Here is a 26,988-nt window from a genome sequence, read left to right as displayed (position 1 = left end):
CAGGTCGGGTATTCAAAACAGCCTTTCTTCGAAACAATAGCACTGCGTGTACTCGCACTGGAAACAAATATAAGTAACTTGTCTGGTTTCCACACAAAGAGATAGGAGTTCCCATATTAGTCACGATCAGTGTATAATAACATGCTACAAACTGAACCGTATTTCAGACAAAGAAAGAATGAAGGATCATTTCAACTTTTGGATCAATGAAACGTGCATAACAATGTCAGTGACTATCAATTGTGTGATTGATGGGTGTTCTGATTCGTCAATAATAGGGACCCTTATTATCTACATAAATACACATGGAGAACTGGTTGACGCCTACGCTGTTGCTGTAAAGAAAGTCAACTGATAGGTAAAGGGGGGCTGTTCTCAGTATAATTTCAAGGTCATGGTTACATACGTGATGACGTAAAGGGGGACAACCCATGTATGTTTGAGCGGAAGTAGAAAAACAGGTGAGGTGAAATGGGTCCTTGTTTTAGCCCCTTAATGCCGATCGCCAGATAGGGTAACAACAAGTACCATCTTTTAACGTCTTTTGTTATGACGCGGCCGGGGATCGAACCCCGGACCTTCCGCTCTCCGGGCGGACGCCACTAGACCACGGAGGCGGTCAGTTCAAATATAATAATTCATAATTGTAATATTGTTGGATATATGCTCTATAGTCACTTCAGCTGCGGAAGATCAAGAACAACCTATTAGGCTTTGCAATAATTTTGAATGGTACAACCTCCACTCCTTGGACTTATTTCTGTTCCTAATTCCTATTACAAGAGTAACAGAATGAACTCCTGTTAAAATATTGTCCCATAAACGACAAGATCGCGTATGCACAATGACTCAATTGGCATATCGATACACTTGTAGAAACAAAGCTTATGATATATTGACCAAAAAATGGGGTTTATACATAGTTACTATACAGTCTTTTATTACAGGGAATACTTCAAGAGTATGGCGCGGGTTTGTTTGTTGTTAAACTGCCGTATCATCATGAGACACAATCGCCCCCGCTGCCTCGATTACTAAGATGAAAGATCGCGACGACGGGCACATGTTGACGTGTGTTCCATCTATATCGTAGCACCAACGGCAGTCGCGAGAACCTACGTGACGTCACTACGGGCGGCAGAGAAGCGACAAAAGTGAAGCATGGCGAAGCAGAAGGACATTTATGGACCTGTCGCCTCCGGGAACATCGGCCGGAATGGCTATTTTAGTGAAGCACTCATTTCTTCAGGCTTCGTCATATTCGCTCTGTTCCCATGATCTCTGTACCCTACACGCACCTGCCATAGAAGAATTAACTAGGCTTGGAGTGACGTCATGGATTGCACAAATGACGTTGAATATTGTCACAGATGCTTCTGACGAAGACCAATAGCTTGAAATATTCTCTTCATTACGGATGTCATGATTGGTTTGTTGTTTAACGCCGCACCCAACAATATTCCAGCTATATGACGGCGGTCTGTAAATAATCGAGTCTGGACCAGACAATCCAGTGATTAATATCATGAGCATCGGTCCACGCAATTGGGATCGATGACATGCATTAACCAAGTCAGCGAGTCTGACCGCGTGATCCCGTTAGTCATGAATGTAAGGGACCGGCCATTGGACATTCGGGGATATTTGATACAGAAACAAAACCAGATATTTTTTAGTTCAAAACTATTAGTCTGATTTCATGTGATTTTCGCCTCAATCCTAACATATAGGACGAAGGACAGCTAATACAATTCTACTATTACAATGGCTAGGAGCCTCACAACATCTCATAACAAGTGTGATGGTTGCTTTTGACATCAACAAACAAACATACAGAGCTACGTTCCCCCCGACATGATACGGTGATCATTGCACCGAATCTGAGCATAAGTGGCGTTTCCCAACACTGTCATATGTAACATGCATTTTGGTGTATGAACCACGTTTCATGGATGTCAACTTATCATGAATAGGTCCACTACTATTAGGTGGATGGGTCGCACAGTAGCACTCCCCCACACTGACGTTTTACTTAATCTTTCATTTAGAAGTGATATCTAAGAACCAAGCCATCATGTCAACTTCTGTATTGTGGTTTTGCCCGACGAAGTGAATGGGGGTGGTTCGACGCCGAATAGCAATATCGTTGCGGGAGACACCAGAAGTTGGCTTGCTTTTTCACAGATACTCGAACCTGGGCCTTCAGCGTGGTGAGCGAAAGCTTTACCACCACGCTAGCCCACCGCCCCAGGCGACGAAGCAAGAACACCCTCCAAAACGTCGGGTGCCTGTCCACATTAAATTGACATCCATTGGAGGGTTTGGTAATGATCTTTACTTGGCTTTAGGGAGTCACTAAGAGTGCCACTATAGCAATGTCTCTGTGGGATGTTGTACACCACTGTACGAATAATTACATTTATCATATAATGGGTAGGTTTCTCGACAGGATAAAGCCAACGGATAAAAACGATATCCGTTGGGGTCATATGCGGATAGAGATGCAAATATCAAAGGTCAAGTAGGACTACTTTCACTGTTTATAAACAAACATGGCGTCGCCCTCGTCATTCGGCGATCGAGTCAGAATTAACCATCGGGAATCTGGATAAACTACAGGGATAATTGCTATCATTATCAAAAAAACAGTCTAACATACTGAAAATCAGTGTCTTACTGTGACGTAGCTAAGGCATTTTATAAGTTTTGGCAACTTTGGAGATATAAATTTCGAAACAATTTTGCGAGGGCACGAGGCAGAGCCAAGCGGGATCAGTAGCCATATCTGTGCTTGTAGACCTCTGCGGCTTGAAACCTTCTCCCCAAATTAAAATAGTTGTATTTGGCCGAAATATGTTTGAATTGTTACCTTGTTTCGTTTTGTCGCCGTGTGTACATCTGACTACACTTCTTAACGTTATGACAGAACAGACCGACTGTCAACAACATCTGACTGTGGCCGTGACGTCTCAGACTAGGTTTAGAGTAGTTTCCCTTTGACAAAGGGCAGTTACTCTAGCGAATAGACCGATGGATTGCCGCGAAAGGCAATTTAAAACAACTGTTGTTTTCTGTATATGTTGCTTCGCCACTGTATAAGAAACAGATTTTAGTTGGAACTATACTGGCTACTGTCACTGTCCGACTGACACATCACTTACCCTGTGACGTAATAAATATTAATGCGCGCATTCCAGGAAAACTCGCAATGTTTCGGTAATGTTTGTGAGAGAGGGAAAGCGATTTTGAAACACAGAATTAAAGAATGACATTATATGATAAAGAGGTTATCACGCTTGTGTGTTTGAGGATGGTAAATATCCTGCATTAGGAATAAACACTATGTATTTAGCTCGCCAAGGCTCGCTAAATACAATGTTTATTCCTAATGCAGGATATTTACCATCCCCAAACACACTCGCGTGATAACCTCTATGTAGGAACAAACAAACTAGAGGTTGATACCAGTGGCAACGCTGGGGTAGCCGCCCAATCTTCATTTGAATCAGTTGTTAAGACAACCATGGTTTAGTGGGGCTCTTTTCTTCACCATCCCTACATGAAACTTGGGCGTATATACTCGTACAGCCGACAATTCTAATATTGTCTCGTTCAAGGCAAGGTAACATCAACAGAACATGTGTTTTTCGTCCAGACTGTTGTTGTAGTTTGTATGTGTCAATGGGTTGTTTTCAAGGGGGCATGTTTACGCAATCATTATCAGAACAAAACAACTACACTAAAGCTATGTCTGGACAAATATGTTGAAGTGGGTCACCTTGACGTAAAGTCACCACGTTACGTATATCCACGTTGCGGTGACAACACGTGACATCAAAACCTCACAAATCCCACTGCGCATCTCCAGCGCACATCAGACGAACCTATCTGTCACATACGTAGTCTCGGTCGTAAAGTTCTTCCCTTATTCTCCATTCATACTCGTCATTTCCCTTTGGGCATGGTATCTAAAACAAACCTCCTTGCTTCTCTTGCCTTCCAGACCCAACGTGCTTCATGCTCTCAAAAACTACGTCATTTACCGTCCTACAGAGAATCAGGAGCCAGCGGCCATCTGAGAAAATGGCGGTATAATTTACCCCTGCTCCGGCCTCAAGGACACATCGTTGACGAGTCAACATCACTGAGATTTTCTTGTAAATCGCTATTGAGCTATCTGTACAATTTTAGTAGTAACGAAGTATTGTGTTTTGGGTCATAGGTGTTTCAACACGTACAAGATCCTCGTTATACGGGTCAAACTGAGTTACAAATACTTGCGTGTGATCGATACAGACATATGAGCCATCTCGTTGTTCTTTCATGGAGTGACAGTAATAACAAACATAACCATTTTAATCACAACCTATGGAGCTATCCTTAATGTTGCATCTGCCGTCTCTTATAATGGACAACATATGTTCTCAATTGGTTATTTCCGTCTTCCAAAACTTTTGAATATAGGTCATCACATGTGCTTGTACTTCCGCACAGATCTCTCTTTTACTACCAACGAAGAGATCCAGAAATAAATCATTCGCGAAATAGAAAAGAACTTATCCCAATTTCAGTCAATTTCATGAAATCTCTCCGCATCAGTGTCCGCCTCTTTTCTTTATGCGTCCTGTTGCGCCTGCGCATGGTGCCTCAATTGCGGAAGTCCTCTGCAGGAGATACTCCTATTTGTGACATTAGCCGCAGGATACGGCATGAACTAATTGTTGCACCAACAACCACTATGATTGCTCAGACAATCTCAAAAGGTATTCTTACGGACTGTACCTCGTTATGACAACATTATTTCAGGCCTTCATTGACTCCCTAAGAAGGGATGCTATATTGGCATAAGGGAGCGGTGCCTATTCAAACTTTGAAAAGGAAGGACAATAGATTGCATTCCCGCACGGTATGTCGGATGGCATATACATTTAATACAGGATGCACTTATATGTTGGTTTAAATGTCCTTCCTTTTAGCAGGTTTGCCAATTTTCGTCATCATTATGAAGAACTAACAATGGACCGATTATTGCTTGTCATGGTTTGTCATGGTTCTGACCATGACAGATTCTGTTTTGAAGAAGTAATGGCCATTATGTATGACATTGTATGTATGTATGTATGTATGTATGTATGTATGTTTGTTGTTTAACGTCACACTTCGCAATATTCCAGCTATATGACGGCGGTCTGTAAATAATCGACTCAAGCCAGACAACCCAGTGATTGACATCATGAGCATCGATCCACGCAATTGAGATCGATCAACCAAGTCCGCGAAACTGACCACCCGATCCCGTTAGTCGCCTTTTACGACAAGCATAGTCGCCATTTACGGCAACCTATTCTACCCCGGATCTTCACGGGTCCCACTATGTATGTGTATAATTAATGTCACTGTAGTTAGTTGGACAGACAGCAATAACTTATCCTTAACTAAACTGACGTAGGTAATGATATTCCAGGCACTAATAAGCATGCATGTCTATTAAGCCAGGTACACGGGTGCAGAATAACTCCGTGTTCCTGTTTGGACCGATCCGAACTGGATATCCAGTTCATTGCACTTAGTTCGCGTCAATAAAATACGAATATACGCGTTCAGGGGGATTGAATACATACAACATTATTTAAGCAACGTTACTTCCCCTCCAATTTTACTTACGCCGACGTTCCTGATAATTTGTTTTATTTTTAAGGATGAATGAAATGGGATTACAAGTTACAGGTTACATCTAACAGAGTGTCTGTGTGACTATAGGACACTGACAATTGGGTTCAGCTGCACAATATACAAGAAAGTGTAATGTAGGCTTCATGCAGCATGATGGTAGATGTTACACGCTAAACATCCATAACCAGATGCTTTGGTTAACAACATCAGCAGCCCCATTCACGGCACTCCTTATTTTAGTGCCACACCATTTGTATCATAACTCGTGGTCGCTGCAGTCCGAGTATCCGATGGAATAGCGTCTAACGGTGCGGTAGTAATGCACATTTAACAGTGCATTTGTGCTTTGTAAATGTCAGTGCCTTACTTAACCACTTGCATAATGCTGAAGGTTTGATTTCTCGTCTACCAAAACAGCAGAGATAATTAGAATGTCATCTAATTTTAAATTGACTTTTTCTTTAGGACAGGCCAAGAGAAATGGAAAACGGAGCGCAGGCCGGTTTGTCGTTACTGAATGGCAATGTTTAAGTATGGATGTCGTTCTACCATTATGACAAGTTTCCCATCACTTCATATTTGACAATTGGATGGCATCAATATTTAATACCCCGCGTGGCCTCAGCCATACAGAAACAGACTGCCTTAAACTAATTACACTACAGGATCGATACCCTGACACTAGTGTATAATAGCAGGCAGACCGTGCCTCCACCAGCAAATATGTTTGAATGGAGCAACAGCATCTCATCTGGAGGCCCTGGAACGCCGAGGGGTGGTATGGTGCTAAAATAAAAATTAAAGCCTGCTTATGCGGGTGGGTGGCTAGATCAAGACGGGGTGGGTATATTACATGAAACATAAAATCAATACTGCAGAGATTGTGATGTGCAAGGGAACAATCCGACCAGTATGTCAATGTGACTTGGTGTCTGTAGCTTGGTGCGCTTGAGCACAAAAGCATGCGTATTGAAACATTGGTATAAAACAGAAGATGCCAATGTGAACATGAAGTGTGTGTGTGTGTGTGTGTGTGTGTGTGTGTGTGTGTGTTTTCATATCTCTGATTCGGTCCTTGACCAAGACAATGATAACACATAACACATGTGTCTCCATCCATGATTGCCACTGGGCTGACTTTGGAGATATATTGTGTTTCAACTGCTGAAATGTGCGCTCATATTAACATAATCGGGTGTGTCTTTCGGTTGCCGTCTGACAGGGCAGATGACCCGCCACATATGATGCATCACGGCAATGAATCATAAACAAGGAGACACTATGTGGTATATGTAGATATATGTGAACATATGTTGGCATATGGGCTACACCTTTTGTAGTCTTTCAATGCTTCCGTACATATGGTTGTACCTATATCATGCAGGTGGCACCTGTATTAAAGAATCTAATAATGCTATGAGCATTCAGAGGCGCCAGGTGAAGTATAGGTGGCTGAAAGTGTACCAAGCCCTACTGACGCGAGGCTGTGTTTTGACCATTGGTTTAGGTAGGAAGCTGTCTATGTCCCAGCTGTTTGCAACTCGAGACGTAAGCTAAACACCTTGACTACACACTGTGAAAAAAACTACAGTCTCACCAGCCTATAGACACACCTCAAAGCATAGCGCTGGATCGCGAAATAAGACGCTGGCATGGGCCTCATGCCATGCATGCCTTGCCGTGCAGGAGGGAGGGAACATGTGATAAAGAACGCTGGAGTTGCATTACAGGAGTACAGTAAGGCTTTGAGGCGTTCTACTCAGATGTCGGCGTGTGCGGCTGGGAGGGGGAAGCGGTGGGCTTGAATAAATACCTCTAAATTACATGGCGAGCGAGAGGAGAGCGATGACAAGAGCCCGGAGTCCATGTTCTTGGTCAGTGTACACTGGTGTCTACAGTACAGCGCGGTAAAGTCCGTACGGAGGGTGGTTTGAAGTCCAACACAATATGTACGACTTGTAATCCCACAAGTATGAGGTCACGTGATTACAACGGTTTATCGAGTCGCAAATGACTGTAATGTGGTCATAGAGTGGCTAGTTTAAGGTTGAAATACTGACATAATTCTGAACATCTGCCGTGTGGAAGTTTGTTATATAAATGAACGCAAAATCACGAAAGCCACTATGAAGATTCATATGAACCATTAATGTGTCTACAGACATGTCTTTCGATTGGTTCCTTCCAGTAATCAGATACTGTGCGTCGGTTTCTCCACTGTGATAGCTCTGTTAGTACATGTTGATGGTTTGCAAGAGACACACGGCCAATAATAAGTCCATATAAACATAGAACAACATACTATACTCAGAACGACTAATTACACACTTGCATTAGATCTTTTGTTCTGTGTAGGGATAAAGCATTTGCTAATAAACAAACACGAGTTCAAAATACTGATAATGCACCGTAATGGCGCTGAGCTGGGCCCGAGCAAGAACGTCAATACGTTATTTGAAAGTATCTGCATCAACCGAAGCTTGACTTTCACCAGCAAACCAGCAATCACATAAATTACAGAGACAGTCTGATAACTTCAACGTACTTGTTGTACCTAGAACTTGCTTAGACTCTGAGGGGCAGACTTCCATACATGAATTTACTATTTCCGCCCAAGTGTAAATGACCCCGTCCTAAAACAGGCGATAGAAAATCGATTTGGTCTATCTGCAATATATGGCTGAAACTGTCGGTGAGGACTTTCCTTGGCGTGCTTGACAATGGCGTCTTGTCGGTGTGATTCTGGAGCCAGGAATCGGTTAGTGTTCGGGTATTCTGACACAGACCAACAGTCTTCCAGATGCCATTCTTCCCTCCATCAATCGGTTTGGCAATCGGGTACATGAGCATCGACCGGCACACGTCCATCGTGTTGCCAACGTTATCTTTGGCTTTCGGGTGTATGGACACCGACGTTGGGTCTTCGCATCTGTCTGAATCATCTAGGTCAGTTCATTAAATAAAATTCTTCGCTTGAAGCCGAGCGACACAGCCTAATTTTTCTGGCAAGTCCCGAGATCAATGGACAGCGAGAATATCGGCCCAGCCTTGCATGGCTACCGGCGACCAGTCATAGTAAGTAGCCATCGTGGTCAGGCCATCGTCCGCATCGCTAACTTATACCAATCGATTTTCTGCAATCGTGACGTCACTCCACCAGACAACGCCCCCCAGAGACGCCGCACAATCGTTTACGCGGTACTAATGAAACATGTTGTGGAATATAATACAAAACCTTCCTCGATATAAGGCGGATCTGAACGACATATTCTAGGATGGACGTTTAGACATGGTTCTCAGTTCGCTAACCATGAATACTATGGAGCCGTAATGTATGAAGCAATTATAATACCTCACTTTGGTACGCAGACAAGAACTTTTGACATTCACATTAATAAACAAGTAAACATAAAGGATGTACGGTGGACAGCAGCTGTCGTGATCCCCAAATGCTTCGTGTACTCATTCAACTTTGATGTGTCAACATACAAGGCTCTAGTTTAGGTTTTTATTATCCACGATAATACTTTTGATAGTGAGTGCAACCGAAAAAATCCCAGAATATTCTTAATGAACGACAAAACACATAACGGCGGACGCGCATATCAGACGAGTCTGAGGTGGTAGGAGCTTGGTTCATTACGATGGAAGTCCCACAAAGAGCGTGACCATGATGCACGCTCACCAAGCATCACAACTGCTAAATCAAGGTTACTGCCATTTAATTACGATTCCATCCTGTAAAGAATAATGTACCGAACCTCTTACGAATTAAACTGATCTAAAATCAAACCTGTTTGGTGAGGACGCAAGGCGCTGAGAACGCCATGTATATATTTCCGAGGCAGCTTTATGGTTGTAGGAGTTCAATGAGGAGCTACTCAAGCCTAGGTGAAGTTATTGCTATCCCTGCATTGAGCCAGTGATATACTGCAGTATATCTGGTGCCAAAACCACGTGTCCAAAGCCGGCTATGTTTATTTCCATCTTTATGTCACGTGGTAGTTAATTATCAGCACACGAGGCGCATCATGTTGGCGCTATTCCTGCACCCCGTGACGTCACCTTAAACCAGGAATACCACCTCTCCAGCAGTTGTGAGCAGATAGCCAAAACCTTGGGTAGTAAAATGGGCTCTAGATCTAATTTTCTCGTGATAGAAACCTCGCTGCTTGTAAACAAAGCCGGGCGCATACATCCGGGCTTTTACCATGGCAAGGTTGCCATTAACTCATTAATGATATAAGCGCTTACAGGTGGACGACGGACACACCGGCTGCGGCAGCTTCTCCGGCTGTAACATCTACAACGTGAAGGCTCGACATGAACGTCAGTTACTTTGAACTACGTCATTGACATACTAAATATCTACTGCCCTTCGGGTATATGATTCAGGAAGGAGTCACGTGACCTTACGTGGTGCCAGTAACAAAGATATTGTTTACATTATCCACAGGTCCAGGTCAACACAATGTAAATATTTACATGCATGAATTCTTGAAAACTGGCTGTGAAGACGTGCCCAACACTATTCGCCTCCCGACGGCGAACGAGGCGTGATGGATGCATGGTCTTCTTCACCGTCGCATCACAGTTGGAACTCAAAACTCTTATGTCGAAATCGAACCCAGGACTTTATGACGTCACGTGGTCATGTGTTCATGACACAGGTCACAAATCAGGTAAATTAAGCAACGTTGGTCGCGGGGAGTAGTTGGATCGCGTCCTGTCCCACACTGAAGCACATGTGACTTTGTTCGAAATATGCCCCTGGTCACCCAACAGTAGAATTAGATGAAAATGTGATTGTTAACCTAGCGCATTAGGCATATGTGGTAGCTTACTCTCCTGGGAGCTGAGAATGAAAATCATGTGCACACTGACCCACTGATATTACAGCTATATGAAGGCGGTCTGTAAATACTCGAGTCTGCCCCAAGACAATCCAGTGATTGACAACATGAGCATCGATCCACGCAATTAGGATCGATGACATGCATCGATCAAGTCAGCAAGCCTGACCACCGGATCCTGTTAGTCGCCTCTTACGACAAGCATAGTCACCTTTTACGGCAAGCATGGGTTGCTAAAGACCTATTCTACCCCGAATCTTCACGGGCCGAGCATGCTTTAGGGTGTGGATCTGGCGCATTATACATATGCACATAAATATAACATTATGCGTGACGATAAACACTCCTAACCATTGGGCGCTTAACCAGTAGCAGAATGACCATGAGACTGACGCGAAATGAAACTACTTGAAATTCTATAGGTTCCAAAGAAGGAAATGCTGCTTCTTTCAGCTCCAGATATCGACTTCCAATAATGTTTCGATATGTGCAGCCACTTGGGGGAACACCATCATACATGAGCCTTAATGTAACTTCTAAATACCACAAGTCCCCAGACAGAAGGCCAACACCCCGTTCCTGTATACCAAGTACCCCGCGTCAGGCCTCAAGAGAACAAATCACAACACGCCCTGAATTTGAACACCTTCGAGACATCAGACGGTTGCAACTCTATTCTTGATATAATGCTTCCAATGAACTAATCACAAAACGGCACGAACACCTTCGAGACATCAAAAGATTGCATACAGACAATACACTCTCTGTACCCTTGGTATCGAGCACTATATAATGTTTGATATGAACATCAACGAATGTGCACGAGCATCTTCGAGACATCAAACCATTGCATTCAGAAATTCACCTCTCTGTATCCTTGATATCGAACATGTTATTGCATCAAATGAACTAATTATGACTGAGCACGACACGTTGGAGACAGCAGGCCTTTGAAACACGCTTGCAACACTCTGTTTCCTGGACATCGAGCACTCCATATAATGCTGCAGATGAACCGATAGATCTTTGAATTGGCGCAAATTTATTCGAGACACCACAAGACCGCAAAAAGAAGATCGACAGGCCGTATCCTCCGCACAATAAACTGTATGTAACACCGAGCTATTACAGTGCATCTATTTACAAGAAGTATGCGCAACAGACAAATAATGGATTGACGACGTTAAACTTTGTATTGCCATAGGCCTGACACATACACATACCGCCATTGCGTGCAACACATCAGTATAAGTAACCACACATACTGGTTTAATGAGCTGTAATAACTGACTACTTTTTGCGCTAATTATCCGAACGTATTCACAGGAACTAATTGTAACTTCTGGCTATCTGAACGGCACAGTCAGTATATTTGTTAAGATAGCAACACGACCTAACTGCATGAAAACATACTATGTATAGATGAGGAGATGGAGAAAAGCCGGCCTCGACCTGTTGGCAATGACTCAGTGTTATTATAATATTCAGTTGCGAGTTGTTCAGGTTAGAGTTAGGTAGATATTGTGCCAAAGGAAATTCGACATTTGTTGTTGATGATTCCCAGACATGTACCGTAAGTGAAAATTAATTACACGCACAGCAGCAGCATTAAACATGTGCTGGAGAAGAGCTTTGTGGGCTGACCTTCGTATCAGTTACACACTGCTGCCGAATGGTGTCATATACTCTCCTACAGAAATTGTCTGCTGAGTCACTGCACCTTACATTGTCATTCTCAGAAGTAATCACATCTATTTACAGTCGTTTTGCTACACCGCATTAATGGTGGACTATATTTGTCAAATGTTAAAAATGTTTTATGGAGACAATCATCAAGTTTACTTTTTATGAATTTTGCTCATATATTTTCAAAATGGATTAATTTATTAACGCCTGATCACGGGCGACGCTGATATAGGCTGCTTCCTTACGAGGAGGTACACATGGGTCGCTGGCTAGCTGGGGATATTAACATTATCTGCCATGAAATATCAATCATAATATTATGTGCAAAATAAATTTCAACTTACTTATCACAGGTGTTAGTATTGTGCAGTTCTAGATTTATGAACACATTCGAACTAGTCAATAACACCACCCAGGAAAGGGAGACGAGCTTCTGCATTAATTAACATTATTTACCCATCGGGGAAGTTTCAGCTCCATCAAAACATACATGTTCGTTAACGATACGTCATATCAGTTGGGCTTGCCTTGCGGAATAATTATGCAAATGGCCCAAAAGCGTTATTAGACCCTAATGTGCATAATCCGACTCTCATTCTCTGCACATGAATGCAACTCGAAGTCTGTTGTCCTTGACACGACCTCATTCTGAAAGTGTGGCACATCCGAGTAGCATTGTTTCACCAGCTGGTGGGTCAGGTAAAACCCACCCGTCTGGAACGCCCGTCGTCCATATCAATCACCTGCCCCGCCGGGAGGTGGAGAGGGGAGGTGTATCTAGCGTAGAAATCGATGGCAAAAGATCATGAATACTGTCACGAGATGTAAAAGTCCAGGTCTAGAGAACCAACAATATCTCTATTATCTCGTAACAAAGGTCGATATCTGAAGGACCGATAACGATAGAATTTAGTCCATACATGTCTACCTGAATCGAACACCACAGAAGATAAACAAAACGCAGCTGTCTTCGGGTTCTCTTTGCAGGTACATGTAGTGATGGCGGAGAGATACGGCTACTGTCATGGCGCACGTCAGGGCTTGGCTTCACAACGCTCGTCATTACATAACTTTTTCTTCTCCGATATATGCAGAGTCAAAAGACATATGCTTCACTCACTGACAGACATGTACCCACGTATCGAATGAGAAAAGCGTCTTCTTTCCAAAAAATCAAGATATAAGTTTACAGAACAACAAAGACGACCCGTTCAAACGTCATGTCACTTTTCCGTTTATGGATTACGAACAATGCGCGCAAATACGCCAATAATTACTTTCAAATCACTCTTTCCCTGACCTCGCGAAGAATGAACAGTCACATGTGGAGTTTATGCCAATCGAAACTCAATATATTGACTCGAGCTACCATGCATTGTGCTTAACACGACTTTTGTTGGAACAAATATAGAAACAAAATGGTGCCTGCTTAGCCAGTGTGTTTACAGTGCCAGATGGGCTCGACTACTGAGTTGGGTAACCTTATATATATGTATTAAACCTCCGACTGCTGTTACTCTTAACGGAATAAGCTTTAAACTCGTAATTTCATGCGATAATCGTAAAAGGGTTTCAATGATCTAGACTACAGAGAGACAGAAGCAGGTTGAAGGCACATAGGCGGCTGAGGAAATCGGTAATACTATACAACACACGTTGATGACGACGACGACGATGATGATGATGTCTGGGTGAAGGCCCTGTCGCATCACATCATAGCTATATATAACCAAATACATTTGTATCCACGGAAATCATCATTTATACCTATCAAAGTATTACAAAACGCGGCGTTCTATACCCCATTGTTTTGTGATAGGTCGCGGTGCAAGATGTCGCCATAACATTATGCCCGACTTACAACAACCCAGCTACAGTTTTTAAAAAAAGTTGGAATATGCATTCATATCTATCATACGAGTTACACAACCAACAAATGCCTTGGTACAAGTTTATAATCACGTCTGGTTTAACAGAATAAGGTTTTGTCCAACATGAGGCTGCCAACCCCCTTATGGTATGGATTCAGGGGTCTATTTAGAGGGTATTCGGGACTCGGTAGTGTGGTACGCCGGACGCCAATAAAAGCGCATTTGGTACGCAGATTCGACATTTTAAACACATGACGTATTTAAAGGTTTCCGTTAAAATATTTAATTTTTTCGATATTGTTCAGTAATTTAACGCTAAAAACGCACCCTTGTCTCAAAGCCTTTGAGGTTTGTGTTAAGTAGTATTCGGGATTCATGGGAGAGCAGATGAGACATAGAGTAAAAAATAAGTTGGTATTCGAGATTCAGGGAAGGAGGGGTTGACACCCTTAGACATATCGTGAGTACATTATGATTGGATTAAACCAACTCTGCCTCAACGTGAACCCATCAGGTGCAACACTTCCCACGGTATGGGATAAACCACCCCATATGGCACTTTAGTAACATGCACTACACAAAAACAGTGCGGCAGGACTGCACTGTAATCAATACACACTGCTGTATGTGGGAGTGTGTTTACTATGCGCTGATCGCGAACCCCTATCACCTCACACTGTTCTAACTCTGCAGCATCGCGTCCGTCGCATCAAATACAAGCACCTGTTGCAAACATTCAGCACATCGTTACAAGTAGGCTGTGCTGCTCGGAGAGCCTCATTATGCTGCGGCATATATTCAAGCAGTTAATGTTGTTCAACAATGGTACAGCATTATAGTCTTCCTATAGGACTACTAGTAACGATGCATCAAGCCTGGTATCAGTTTCCAGATGTCTTCGTTTGCGCTTTGTCATGGCCTCAATAATGAATATTCATTCGTGTATACAGATGGCGGCACAAGGAAGTTTTAAACATTGCCATTATTAGACTTTACTATTGGATTACTCTTGGTGACATATCTGACATTGCCTGGATGTTTTAATATATCTTCTTTAGCATCGTTTTATGTTTTTAACTACAGGTTTACTAATCAAATGCGTTCCATTGATTTGGTATAAGCACATTATTCCCAAGGCAAAATTTCAGAACATTGTTGTTCACGAAGACTACTTAAAACTATGTCTTGCATCTTGTTGCATGCAATTCTCTACTTGACCTTTGGATGACTTGAAAGTAATGCTCATCACAGATGTTTGGCAAAGAGCGACATTTCATAACTGAGAAAGAACATGAATCGCGATTGAGAAAAACTGCGATTTTTCTTCAAATATTTGTCAACTGCTTAAATTACGGATCGACAACATGCCAACAATGTGGTGATTTTCCTGATGTCAGAAAACATTAAAAATGACGTAACTTTAGCGGCGGAACATAACCTGGCTTCAGCGACTTATCAGGTAATTCAGTTTTTATTAAAGAATTCTATATATTCACGCCGCGGAAACTTTTATAAGCCTGAAATGTCTCCGATTGTGGTTGAAGACCATTTCAACCAGACACTTCATTGCAGACATTTTGGCCGAAGAATTTCTAAAATGGTGACTTTTTCAAACGCGTTCTAGGCACTGGGGGTATGTTGTAGCCGACACTAACACCAGAGGCGGTATGAATATACACGTCACCTGACCAGACAAGGACGTGTCAATGCAGTACATTTCAAGCATATAGAACAGACCAATAGTTTTGGGGTCGTTGTTGGAACAAGTATCCAAGATACCATATTGTGTACACAGACGTGTGTGGCAGTATGGGCGCTGAAGTCATCGTTGTAGCGGACCAAGGTAAACAGATCACTTGCAGTGGTGTATATATACTGCCCAGCTAGGTTACTTTTGTGTATATAGAGAGGTACCCGGGGAACATATCTGTAGTACAACCACACCAACAAGTCTCTTTCCACATATCCAGAGTAAAAATAACAGTCCACATACAAAGCGCCCGACGCCACGCTCAATGTATACTCTAAACGCTGCATTATAATTACCCCGATTAATGGATCAATGTACACTTAATTTACATTCTTAGCTCCCTGGGAAGTATACAATCCGAGCTGCATGTGGTTGATAGTCACATTATCAACTCATTCTAACGGGTACCCATTCACAGATGGGTGAACAGAGGTATATCTCGAACACAGATACTAGCCTAATGAGACACCACACACGGCCACATGTGGCGCAGGAACGAAACCTATCCAAGGATTCTATTGCGCTACCACATTGGGATGTAGGGAGACAAGGATGTAGATGCAGGTGTACACTGAAATAGATGCAGGTGTACCCTGATATAGATGCAGGTGTACCCTGATATAGATGCAGGCGTACCCTGATATAGATGCAGGCGTACCCTGATATAGATGCAGGTGTACCCTGATATAGATGCGGGTGTACCCTGATATAGATGCGGGTGTACCCTGATATAGATGCAGGCGTACCCTGATATAGATGCAGGCGTACCCTGATATAGATGCAGGCGTACCCTGATATAGATGCAGGTGTACCCTGATATAGATGCAGGTGTACCCTGATATAGATGCAGGTGTACCCTGATATAGATGCAGGCGTACATTGATATAGATGCAGGTGTACCCCGATATAGATGCAGGTGTACCCTGAAATAGATGCATGCGTACCCTGATATAGATGCAGGTGTACCCTGATATAGATGCAGGTGTACCCTGATATAGATGCAGATGTACCCTGACGAATTCAGTTCAGTATAGATATGTCACCATCATCTTGAATACACAACGTCTGGGAACAAAGACATGATGGACGTCTGATCGGCTTAAGCAGGGCAACGCATATCGCTCCTTCGAAATCCAACAATCTAGATAACCTGCAAATGCCCGGTAGCGTCACATCAAGGTTAAATAGGACATCATATGCAGGTTCTAGCAGATGGCTGCTGCCTGTATTGGGTGCATGTGTTCTGGGTGGTGAGCTATCAACTCCAAATGTACAATCACGATGCCCACAGCTACTGCCGTCACCGCTATCCCCAAGGCATGCCGCAGCTGATGTGCGATCCCGGTACGAGATGGTGTTTACATCATGTAAGTAGGAACACGTCGGGCACACGCTTGCTGCTGTACAATGATCATATCATAACATACCAGAGTAAAGTTTAGTATTTCCACACTGACAACCATCGGGTCACAAGGAAATTAAAAACGGTGTTTTATTTTATAGTTTGAAAAATACGAGTCAGGTAAGTGCTTCAGGCAAACCCCGACAACTAAATGCATTACCACAGTGCATTTCCCCATTCTTCCAACGTAGGTTTGGCTACAGAAAAACATCCTCATCTATTTGTGACTACAGCTTTCACCGTTTGAATAACGACTGGCCTACCTACATATTGGTACACCGTACAACACTGGATTCTCCTGAAGTACACAGTTCAGTGGTGATACAGTGTGGCTTTAGTGTTTAGACCGTCTGCAACAAGCACTGATCTGCCACACGTCGTCTGCAACAAGCACTGATCTGCCACAGGCCATCTGCAACAAGCACTGATCTGCCAGAGAACCGTCTGCAACAAGCACTGGTCTGCTGCAGGCCGTCTGCAACAAGCACTGATCTGCCACACGTCGTCTGCAACAAGCACTGATCTGCCACAGGCCGTCTGCAACAAGCACTGATCTGCCACAGACCATCTGCAACAAGCACTGTTCTACCACAGGCCGTCTGTAACAAGCACTGTTCTGCCACAGACCGTCTGCAACAAGCACTGATCTGCCACAGACCGTCTGCAACAAGCACTGTTCTGCCACAGACAGTCTGTAACAAGCACTGATCTGCCATAGACTGTCTGCAGCAAGCACTGATCTGCCAAAGGCCGTCTGCAACAAGCACTGTTCTGCCACAGACCGTCTGCAACAAGCACTGATCTGCCACAGACCGTCTGCAACAAGCACTGATCCGCTACAGGCCGTCTGCAACAAGCACTGTTCTACCACAGGCCGTCTGCAACAAGCACTGTTCTGCCACAGACCGTCTGTAACAAGCACTGATCTGCCATAGACTGTCTGCAGCAAGCACTGATCTGCCACAGACCGTCTGCAACAAGCACTGTTCTACCAAAGGCCGTCTGTAACAAGTACTGATCTGCCATAGACTGTCTGCAGCAAGCACTGATCTGCAAGAGGCCGTCTGCAACGAGCACTGATCTGCAAGAGGCCGTCTGCAACGGGCACTGTTCTACCACAGGCCGTCTGCAACAAGCACTGTTCTGCCACAGGCCGTATGCAACAAGCACTGATCTGCCACAGACCGTCTGCAACAAGCACTGTTCTACCACAGGCCGTCTGCAACAAGCACTGGTCTGCCACAGGCCGTCTGCAACAAGCACTGTTCTACCAAAGGCCGTCTGCAACAAGCACTGATCTGCCACAGACTGTCTGCAACAAGCACTGTTCTGCCACAGGCCGTGCAACAAGCACTGATCTGCCAGAGACCGTCTGCAACAAGCACTGATCTGCCACATGTCTGCCACAATTCTTTATGGCTAATGATCCAGTAATGAAACCTATCTTCCAATACTGGGACTATCTTTGTTTATGACTTGCAAGTGGCATGACAGTACTCCACACCTGCTCCTATACCTTACACGTCTCGTCTCTTCATGTTATATACACATATATGCTTAGCGTGGTGCACGTACTTGAGTTTGTCCCTATGTTTCAATGAAAGGTACACCCACTGCGTCCTATGTTACAATGAAAGGTACACCAACTGCGTCCTATGTTTCTTATGTTTAAATGAAAGAAACAACAACTGCGTCCTATGTTTCTTATGTTTCAATGAAAGGTATACCCACTGCGTCCTATGTTTCAATGAAAGGTATACCTACTGCGTCCTATGTTTCAATGAAAGGAACGCCCACTGCGTCCTATGTTTCTTATGTTTCAATGAAAGGTACTACCCACTGCGTCCTATGTTTCTTATGTTTCAATGAAAGGTATACCCACTGCGTCCTATGTTTCAATGAAAGGTATACCTACTGCGTCCTATGTTTCAATGAAAGGTAAACTCACTGCGTCCTATGTTTCTTATGTTTCAATGAAAGGAACACCCACTGCGTCCTATGTTTCTTATGTTTCAATGAAAGGTATACCCACTGCGTCCTATGTTTCAATGAAAGGTATACCTACTGCGTCCTATGTTTCAATGAAAGGTAAACTCACTGCGTCCTATGTTTCTTATGTTTCAATGAAAGGTATACCCACTGCATCCTATGTTTCTTATGTTTCAATGAAAGGTATACCCACTGCATCCTATGTTTCAATGAAAGGTACATCCACTGCATCCTATGTTTCAATGAAAGGTACACCCACTGCGTCCTATGTTTCAATGAAAGGTACACCCACTGCCGCCTATGTTTCAATGAAAGGTACACCTACTGCCTCCTATGTTTCAATGAGAGGTACATCTACAGCCCCCTATGTTTCAATGAGAGGTACACCTACTGCCTCCTATGTTTCAATGAAAGGTACACCTACTGCCTCCTATGTTTCAATGAAAGGTACACCTACTGCCTCCTATGTTTCAATGAAAGGTACACCTACTGCCTCCTATGTTTCAATGAAAGGTACACCTACTGCATCCTGTTTCAATGAAAGGTACACCTACTGCCTCCTATGTTTCAATGAAAGGTACATCCACTGCATCCTATGTTTCAATGAAAGGTACACCCACTGCGTCCTATGTTTCAATGAAAGGTACACCCACTGCCGCCTATGTTTCAATGAAAGGTACACCTACTGCCTCCTATGTTTCAATGAGAGGTACATCTACAGCCCCCTATGTTTCAATGAGAGGTACACCTACTGCCTCCTATGTTTCAATGAAAGGTACACCTACTGCCTCCTATGTTTCAATGAAAGGTACACCTACTGCCTCCTATGTTTCAATGAAAGGTACACCTACTGCCTCCTATGTTTCAATGAAAGGTACACCTACTGCATCCTGTTTCAATGAAAGGTACACCTACTGCCTCCTATGTTTCAATGAAAGGTACACCTACTGCCTCCTATGTTTCAATGAAAGGTACACCCATTGCGTCCTATGTTTCAATGAAAGGAACACCTACTACCTCCTATGTTTCTTATGATTCAATGAAAGGTACTACCCACTGGGTCCTATGTTTCTTGTTTCAATGAAAGGTACACCTACTGCCTCCTATGTTTCAATGAAAGGTACACCTACTGCCTCCTATGTTTCTTATGTTTCAATGAAAGGTACACCTACTGCCTCCTATGTTTCTGGGGTAACGGCCGTGTCATGTTTCAGTCCTATGTATCAATACAGGGAGGGTACACCTACTCCATCCTAGGTTCAGGGGGTAATGGCTGTGTCATGTTTGAGTCCTAAGTATCAATACAGGGAGGGTACATCTACTCCATCCTAGGTTCAGGGGGTAATGGCCGTGTCATGTTTCTGTCCTATGTATCAATACAGGGAGGGTACACCTACTCCATCCTAGGTTCAAGGGGTAATGGCTGTGTCATGTTTCTGTTCTATGTATCAATACAGGGAGGGTACACCTACTCCATCCTAGGTTCAGGGGGTAATGGCCGTGTCATGTTTCAGTCCTATGTATCAATACAGGGAGGGCACATCTACTCCATCATAGGTTCAGGGGGTAATGGCTGTGTCATGTTTCTGTCCTATGTATCAATACAGGGAGGGTACACCTACTCCATCCTAGGTTCAGGGGTTAATGGCCGTGTCATGTCTTAGGGTGTACTATATGTGTCAAAACCTGGGTGTGGTCAATGAATCAATCCTTATCGAATAATGGGACGTGTACTTACTCTTCGTTAATTTGAAACGACATATTCACCGTGGGCAGAAGCTTGTGTAAGATACGGAACTTGTGATACACCCTGTAATAATGTGGCACAGACTATTTCCACCAAGAAAATCCCAACCAAAAACAATGTGCAACCTGGTGACGCAACGAGCTAAAACTTATCGGATGTGAACACTTTCGTATGCACCCCAATAAACGTAGGCTAAGATTCACTCTTGTCCAGCGTTAATCTGTGCGTCCTGTCGGCTAACTAAGATCCATGATAAACAGGCAGCTGCTGGAGCCGAGTGATGCGGCAATATCCAGAAAACTACACACTTGCCAAATTCGGTCACAGACACTCAAAAGCTGCAGCTTTTAACATGACCCGTGTTTTCACAACTAACTATTAGGATACAACCGTTATGTTATCGTTCCAGAGAGGTACGGAGGCAGAGTGAAGTACGAGAGTTTCTCCACAAGCGCGATGTACGTCCGCTGTCTAGATTCCCCGGCGGCTTAACCAGCCATGGAAGACACTACAAGACAGGTTCTCTTCAGGCTATCCAACACGGTTCTGGGTTGCCATGACAACGCGCGATGAATGAGCGCTGCTATATCGGACTATATAAAATACACCATGTACGAGGAAAGGAACAATCTCATCTGTGTAATCCCTAACATTCTATTACAGATAAAATACATTTACATCCGACCTAATTCTGACTCCCGCATATTTAATTTATTTCACTGCTCAAATCTGCCAACACTGTCTCTGTGGAAATATAGACCTCCATCCATATCCCACAGGTTCTTTCAACAGTGTGGGGAGTTACAACGATGAGTATAAATATTGCCCTGCGATAATTAATTTGTGACTAGATTTTAATAATCTCTAGCAAGCGAGCTATCGGATCGATGAGAGTGGAGGGAGGGAGCTGTATGGAGGTTGATCAACTCCCGCCATCTTGGTTTCCAATCGCACCGCTGCCACAGACTTGTAAACCTACCAACACGCTCCCTAATACCGCTAACTTGACCAAAACACATCAATATTTCGATGAATATGCCGAAGATTGTGTCGAATCTGCGATCACACTAGTTCGTCCACCATTTTGAATAGCTCAGCGAACGATCGCGGGGATAATTTATGAATGATACTTGACAATGGATAACTGGTAATGGTCGCGACTATACAACAAGGCTGCTTCAGCCTAGGCAGGGAGAGGGAGAGAGTGTTGAGGGGTGGGTTGTTCCTGGGGTGGGGAAAGATGGCGTCTGATGTAGGTGCTTGTGTTAGGACAGTTACTGGAGATGGGGGAGGGAGGCAGCAGGTGGCTTATACAAGGGCAAGGCAGCTTCCATCACTAATGGCGGCGATGTCGCATTGGAAGGGGTCGTTGTGCTTACCTTGAGGCTATGATAATATTTGTTGAAACGAAATATCATATATTCTTAAGAGATATGCATCTATAGTATCTACCTACCTATTTTAAATATACAAAATACGGAAGTTTACATTAATGATTATGTATGATAGGCAAACGCAATGAATCAATATGTTTATGAAAACACTATCTATTATAATCCAAATTGTATATAAGTCTTATAATTTGTGATGCATAAACATTGATAAAGAGATAGTCAGATAGTCATTTCGTATATCTCGATCAATACACCGAATGGAGATCAAACGTCTTTTTGCTTCAGCTGTTGAAAAGTGTTTCGCGAGGCCAAAAATGTGTGAACTACACGTGTTGTTGAACTGTCAAAAATATTAACAGGTTTGTACCTCAGTGACCCATCACCGTACACAATAGAAATTGCTGTATGGGGTGTCCAGCCACACGCAATTGGGTCGGGTTAGGGGGAAGGGGGAGAGAGGTCACACACAGGGGCCAGCAGGTGACTTGCACACCTGTCAAGCTAAGCATTGTATATGGCAGTGTGAAAACTACATCATTGTGAAAACACATGACGGGCGTATTACAAACACGCGCTGATCAGGAGAAAAGCCAGTATGCATAAATGAAATACTACCCTTTGAACCCCAGGGGTCAAGGCTGACGATAACGACTACGCTAATTAAAACGGCGTACAATAATAAAATACTACGTTTGAATGTTTTTACTTCAAAATGAAGTTGATATCAAACCCGAAACACTCAATATTTCATTCAACCAACAGCTTTGAAATTCTATTGTTGGAGTGGAATAATAGCACAAGTTGTTTTATACATGCGGAAGTATCGTATGAACATCTGCAACCATTTGGCGTGCGACACGGTCGACTGGTTCCAAAAAGTACTTAATTAACCCGCGACATGTGTTCAGAGAAAAATTAGTATCTATGTGAATTCGCCGATTGTGTACAAAGGTGTCATACAAGCGACGATCCACATAGTGAGATCTGTCGAATAATGAACCGCCATACCAAAGATACAGCCTCAAGATGAGTAAGGTCTCCATGTCGTCTGCTTCGATATCGGTAGCAGACGACAGAATGGTTGGCAACACCCTCAACTGGCATAATAATTGCAAGCATATGGTTGGGGAATCTTTAACATTAGGAAGTAATCGGCCCTTGAAAAACAACACTCGACCCATGTGGAAAGTCGATAACATGACCACACCAAAATAAAATCGAAATACTCCAGATAACATCAAATAATGAAAGAATTTGCTTACTTCATTTGTTTGACAATTGTGCTTTTGCCCGATTCTCCCGCACCTATATAAAAACAGAAACGAGAGTATGTAAATATAGTCTCAAATAGAGCTGTTTACTAAGCTAGATTGGTGCATTTTAATGTCACAATATATGCATTTTCAAAGCAGGAACCCCAAACAGCAAAAACGGTGCCATTACGGGGTTATTTTAGCCCAAAGTGTGCAGGTTCTTGGATTGGCGGGCTTGTACAGAGATATCCAATATGGCCGCCGCATAATAACAATCCGTTACTAAAAATTACTTTGATTATGCTTTCCGGTGAATTCATTAATCACTGGCTATCTTGCACTCACAACAGACATGCCCTGTGCGTTTCTTACCTAAAAGCAACAGTTTTATATCCTTGGCAGCTTGGATACCATCCTCTTTGAGATTTTTCTCAATGGCCTTACTTCGCTCCAACGCCTGTCGTTCTTCTGCGCTCATGGTACAACCCATCTTGGTGGCGATGCTAGGTCCAACTCACTGTACACGGCTCGTTGCTGTATACTTGTCGCGCCAATACTGCCGCCCAACACACACCGCTGTCACCGACGCTGCCGTCTTGTCCAGCTAGAGCGGCCCTTCTACAGCCTCGACTTGTTAAAGAAAAATAGCTACAATATATATCCTAGCTGAGGCTATCCGGTAGGGCTCCGTCTCTGCATAAAAAGAGGCCTCTGTTCCACAACTGTGTGATGCTTGGCGAGATGCAGCAACTCGCTCGCTCGCTAATGATTCTCAATTTGCCAATACACCCAGTCCCCAACTCGCGTCGCTTCTCTCACACCGAAGCAATGTTCTCGTGTTGCTACAAGACATGGAACACTCAAATACCAATATTTGGCAGAAGGCATCGAACAACCATCCCCCTTCTTTCTGGCGTAGTTCCCGAGAACGGTGCGTGGTTTGTTGGAGGCCCGAGCTAGTCACGGGAACAAAGGCAATGTTTAATATGCCGGCTAGCGCTGGCGAGCCCTGGTGTCGGTAGATCGAACTCTTCTCTGCTACGTTGTCCTAATAGATCGCCAACGTGGGGTCACAGAGTGACGTCATAGCAAGCACGGGCTGCCTGGATATTATTCTGCAGGCGATGGAATTAAGAAATTATGAAAATTAAGGTCATTTCATATTACGAATGGAGTTGTAGTGAGAATGGTGGTATATCGAGACCAGACAGCGATAAGGGCACACTGGGTGGGCTTGTAGGGTGCGGGCTTGAGCTCTTACTCGCCAAAATATTGGTTCCGAGTTCCATGGCATTATTAACATATATCACATGGTTCCACATCAATTATTCCATGCATATTTATAGCCGCTTGTTTTCTATTCCTGTTAATTTATTATGGGTGGGAGATATATACACTTTTCGCATGTTCATCGACGGTTTGAATATCTATTTTTATGAGTCTATTAAAGCTGGAATTTATCGTCTTTTTAGATTTAGTAGTTTTGTTATTTACAACCTGATACGCGAGTAGGTTTTGCTGTATTTTTTATGTTTAGTTTTTTCTTAAAGGCGAACTGAGCGGTCCCAAACCCGTAAAATTACAACTTTCCAGCCAATTAAAGAATCATATATTTTCAAGTATTGAAAAAATACTTCGATTAAAATGCCGAAGGGTCATGTGTTTGTTTTGATACATTTCAAAACTTTATGTTCTTGCTTGTTGTTTGGTCATTTTAATGGCAAATATAATAACAGTGAACAAATAACTACTTTGGTATTTACTATAACATTTGTCAAAATATTTTATATAAATAAACAGCGATATATTATTCATAACAACACAATGGATACCGAAATACGAAGTTTTGTTTGATTGTTCATTTCCCTCTATAAAAAGGATCTCTTTACTACGTGTTGTGACACAGATTTGACAATAGCTGGGTTAACGGTCCACAGCTTCATCCATCCTTTATCCTTCCCCACCCCGGCGCTATTATCTCCCAGGCCGGACAGATGTCACTATCAGGTCGTATCAGTAACAGGTAGAGCTGTAAATGTAAGTGATAGAGGGGAGGCAACCGCTGTCGCTGAGAAAAGACTTTTGTACCCCTTTGGGACCATTCGGTCCTCATCGACGAAGACAAAATATTTTTAAAGAATGAAACAGAGGCATAAACAACTGTTATTAAATGTCATCCTAAAGTACGGCGATACAACTATAATTAAAAATGTTAAAAGTGTTTCAAAAAGTTGATCTGTCTTCCCTTGTGTGCGTCTGTCAGTGTGTGTCTGTCAGTGTGTGTCTGTCAGTGTGTGTCTTACTGTGTCTCTCAGTATGTGTCTGTAAGTATGCGCCAGTCTCTCAGTGTGTCTGTCTGTGTGTGTCAGTATGCGTGCCTGTCAGTGTATGTCTGTCAGTGTGTGTCAGTAAGAGTCTCTCAGTGTGTGTTTCCCAATGTGTGTCTGTCAGACTGCATCTGTCAGTGTGTGTTTGTTAATATGTGTCTATCCGTGTGCGTCTCTCAATGTTTGTCTCCCTCTGTGTTTATCTCAGTGTGAGTCTGTCAGGGTGTGAGTCTGTCAGCGTGTGTGTCTGTCAGTGTGTGAGTCTGTCAGTGTGTCAGTTGTTGTGTATATCTCAGTGTGAGTCTGTCAGCGTGTGTCTGTCAGTGTGTTTCGTGCTGTGTCTGTCAGTGTGTCAGTTGTTGTGTATCTCTCAGTGTGTGTCTGTCAGTGTGTGTGTCTGACAGTGTGTTTCGTGCTGTGTCTGTCAGTGTGAGTCTGTCAGCGTGTGTGTCTGTCAGTGTGTTTCGTGCTGTGTCTGTCAGTGTGAGTCTGTCAGCGTGTGTGTCTGTCAGTGTGTTTCGGACTGTGTCTGTCAGTGTGTCAGTTGTTGTGTGTCTGTCAGTGTGTGAGTCTGTCAGTGTGTCAGTTGTTGTGTATATCTCAGTGTGAGTCTGTCAGCTTGTGTGTCTGTCAGTGTGTTTCGTGCTGTGTCTGTCAGTGTGTCAGTTGTTGTGTGTCTGTCAGTGTGTGTGTCTGTCAGTGTGTTTCGTGCTGTGTCTGTCAGTGTGAGTCTGTCAGTGTGTGTGTCTGTCAGTGTGTTTCGTGCTGTGTCTGTCAGTGTGAGTCTGTCAGCGTGTGTGTCTGTCAGTGTGTTTCGGACTGTGTCTGTCAGTGTGTCAGTTGTTGTGTCTCTCAGTGTGAGTCTGTCAGCGTGTGAGTCTGTCAGTGTGTTTCGGATTGTGTCTGTCAGTTTGTCAGTTGTTGTGTGTCTCTCAGTGTGAGTCTGTCAGCGTGTGTGTCTGTCAGTGTGTTTCGTGCTGTGTCTGTCAGCATGTGTGTCTGTCAGTGTGTCAGTTGTTGTGTATATCTCAGTGTGAGTCTGT

The 26,988-nt window shown here is 43.4% G+C and overlaps 1 protein-coding gene across 1 annotated transcript in view; it reads right to left on the bottom strand.

The window, feature by feature from the left end:
- Positions 1-24,691, bottom strand: part of LOC139454228 (guanine nucleotide-binding protein G(o) subunit alpha) — a 63,968-nt gene extending 39,277 nt beyond the window's left edge. The window contains exons 1-2 of the mRNA XM_071235815.1: positions 23,991-24,691; positions 23,628-23,670 (exon numbers count right to left, since the gene is read on the bottom strand). Coding sequence (XP_071091916.1) covers positions 23,628-23,670; positions 23,991-24,108 — 161 coding nt within the window. The 5' untranslated portion in view covers positions 24,109-24,691. The remainder of the gene's footprint in view (positions 1-23,627; positions 23,671-23,990) is intronic.
- Positions 24,692-26,988: the final 2,297 nt, after the last annotated feature.

The sequence above is a fragment of the Haliotis cracherodii genome, unplaced genomic scaffold, assembly GCF_022045235.1.
Source record: "Haliotis cracherodii isolate W230 unplaced genomic scaffold, xgHalCrac1.p SCAF_10, whole genome shotgun sequence".
Lineage (NCBI taxonomy): Eukaryota > Metazoa > Mollusca > Gastropoda > Lepetellida > Haliotidae > Haliotis > Haliotis cracherodii.
Note: the sequence above shows the minus strand (reverse complement) of the source record. Positions and strands in the feature narration are given on the sequence as shown.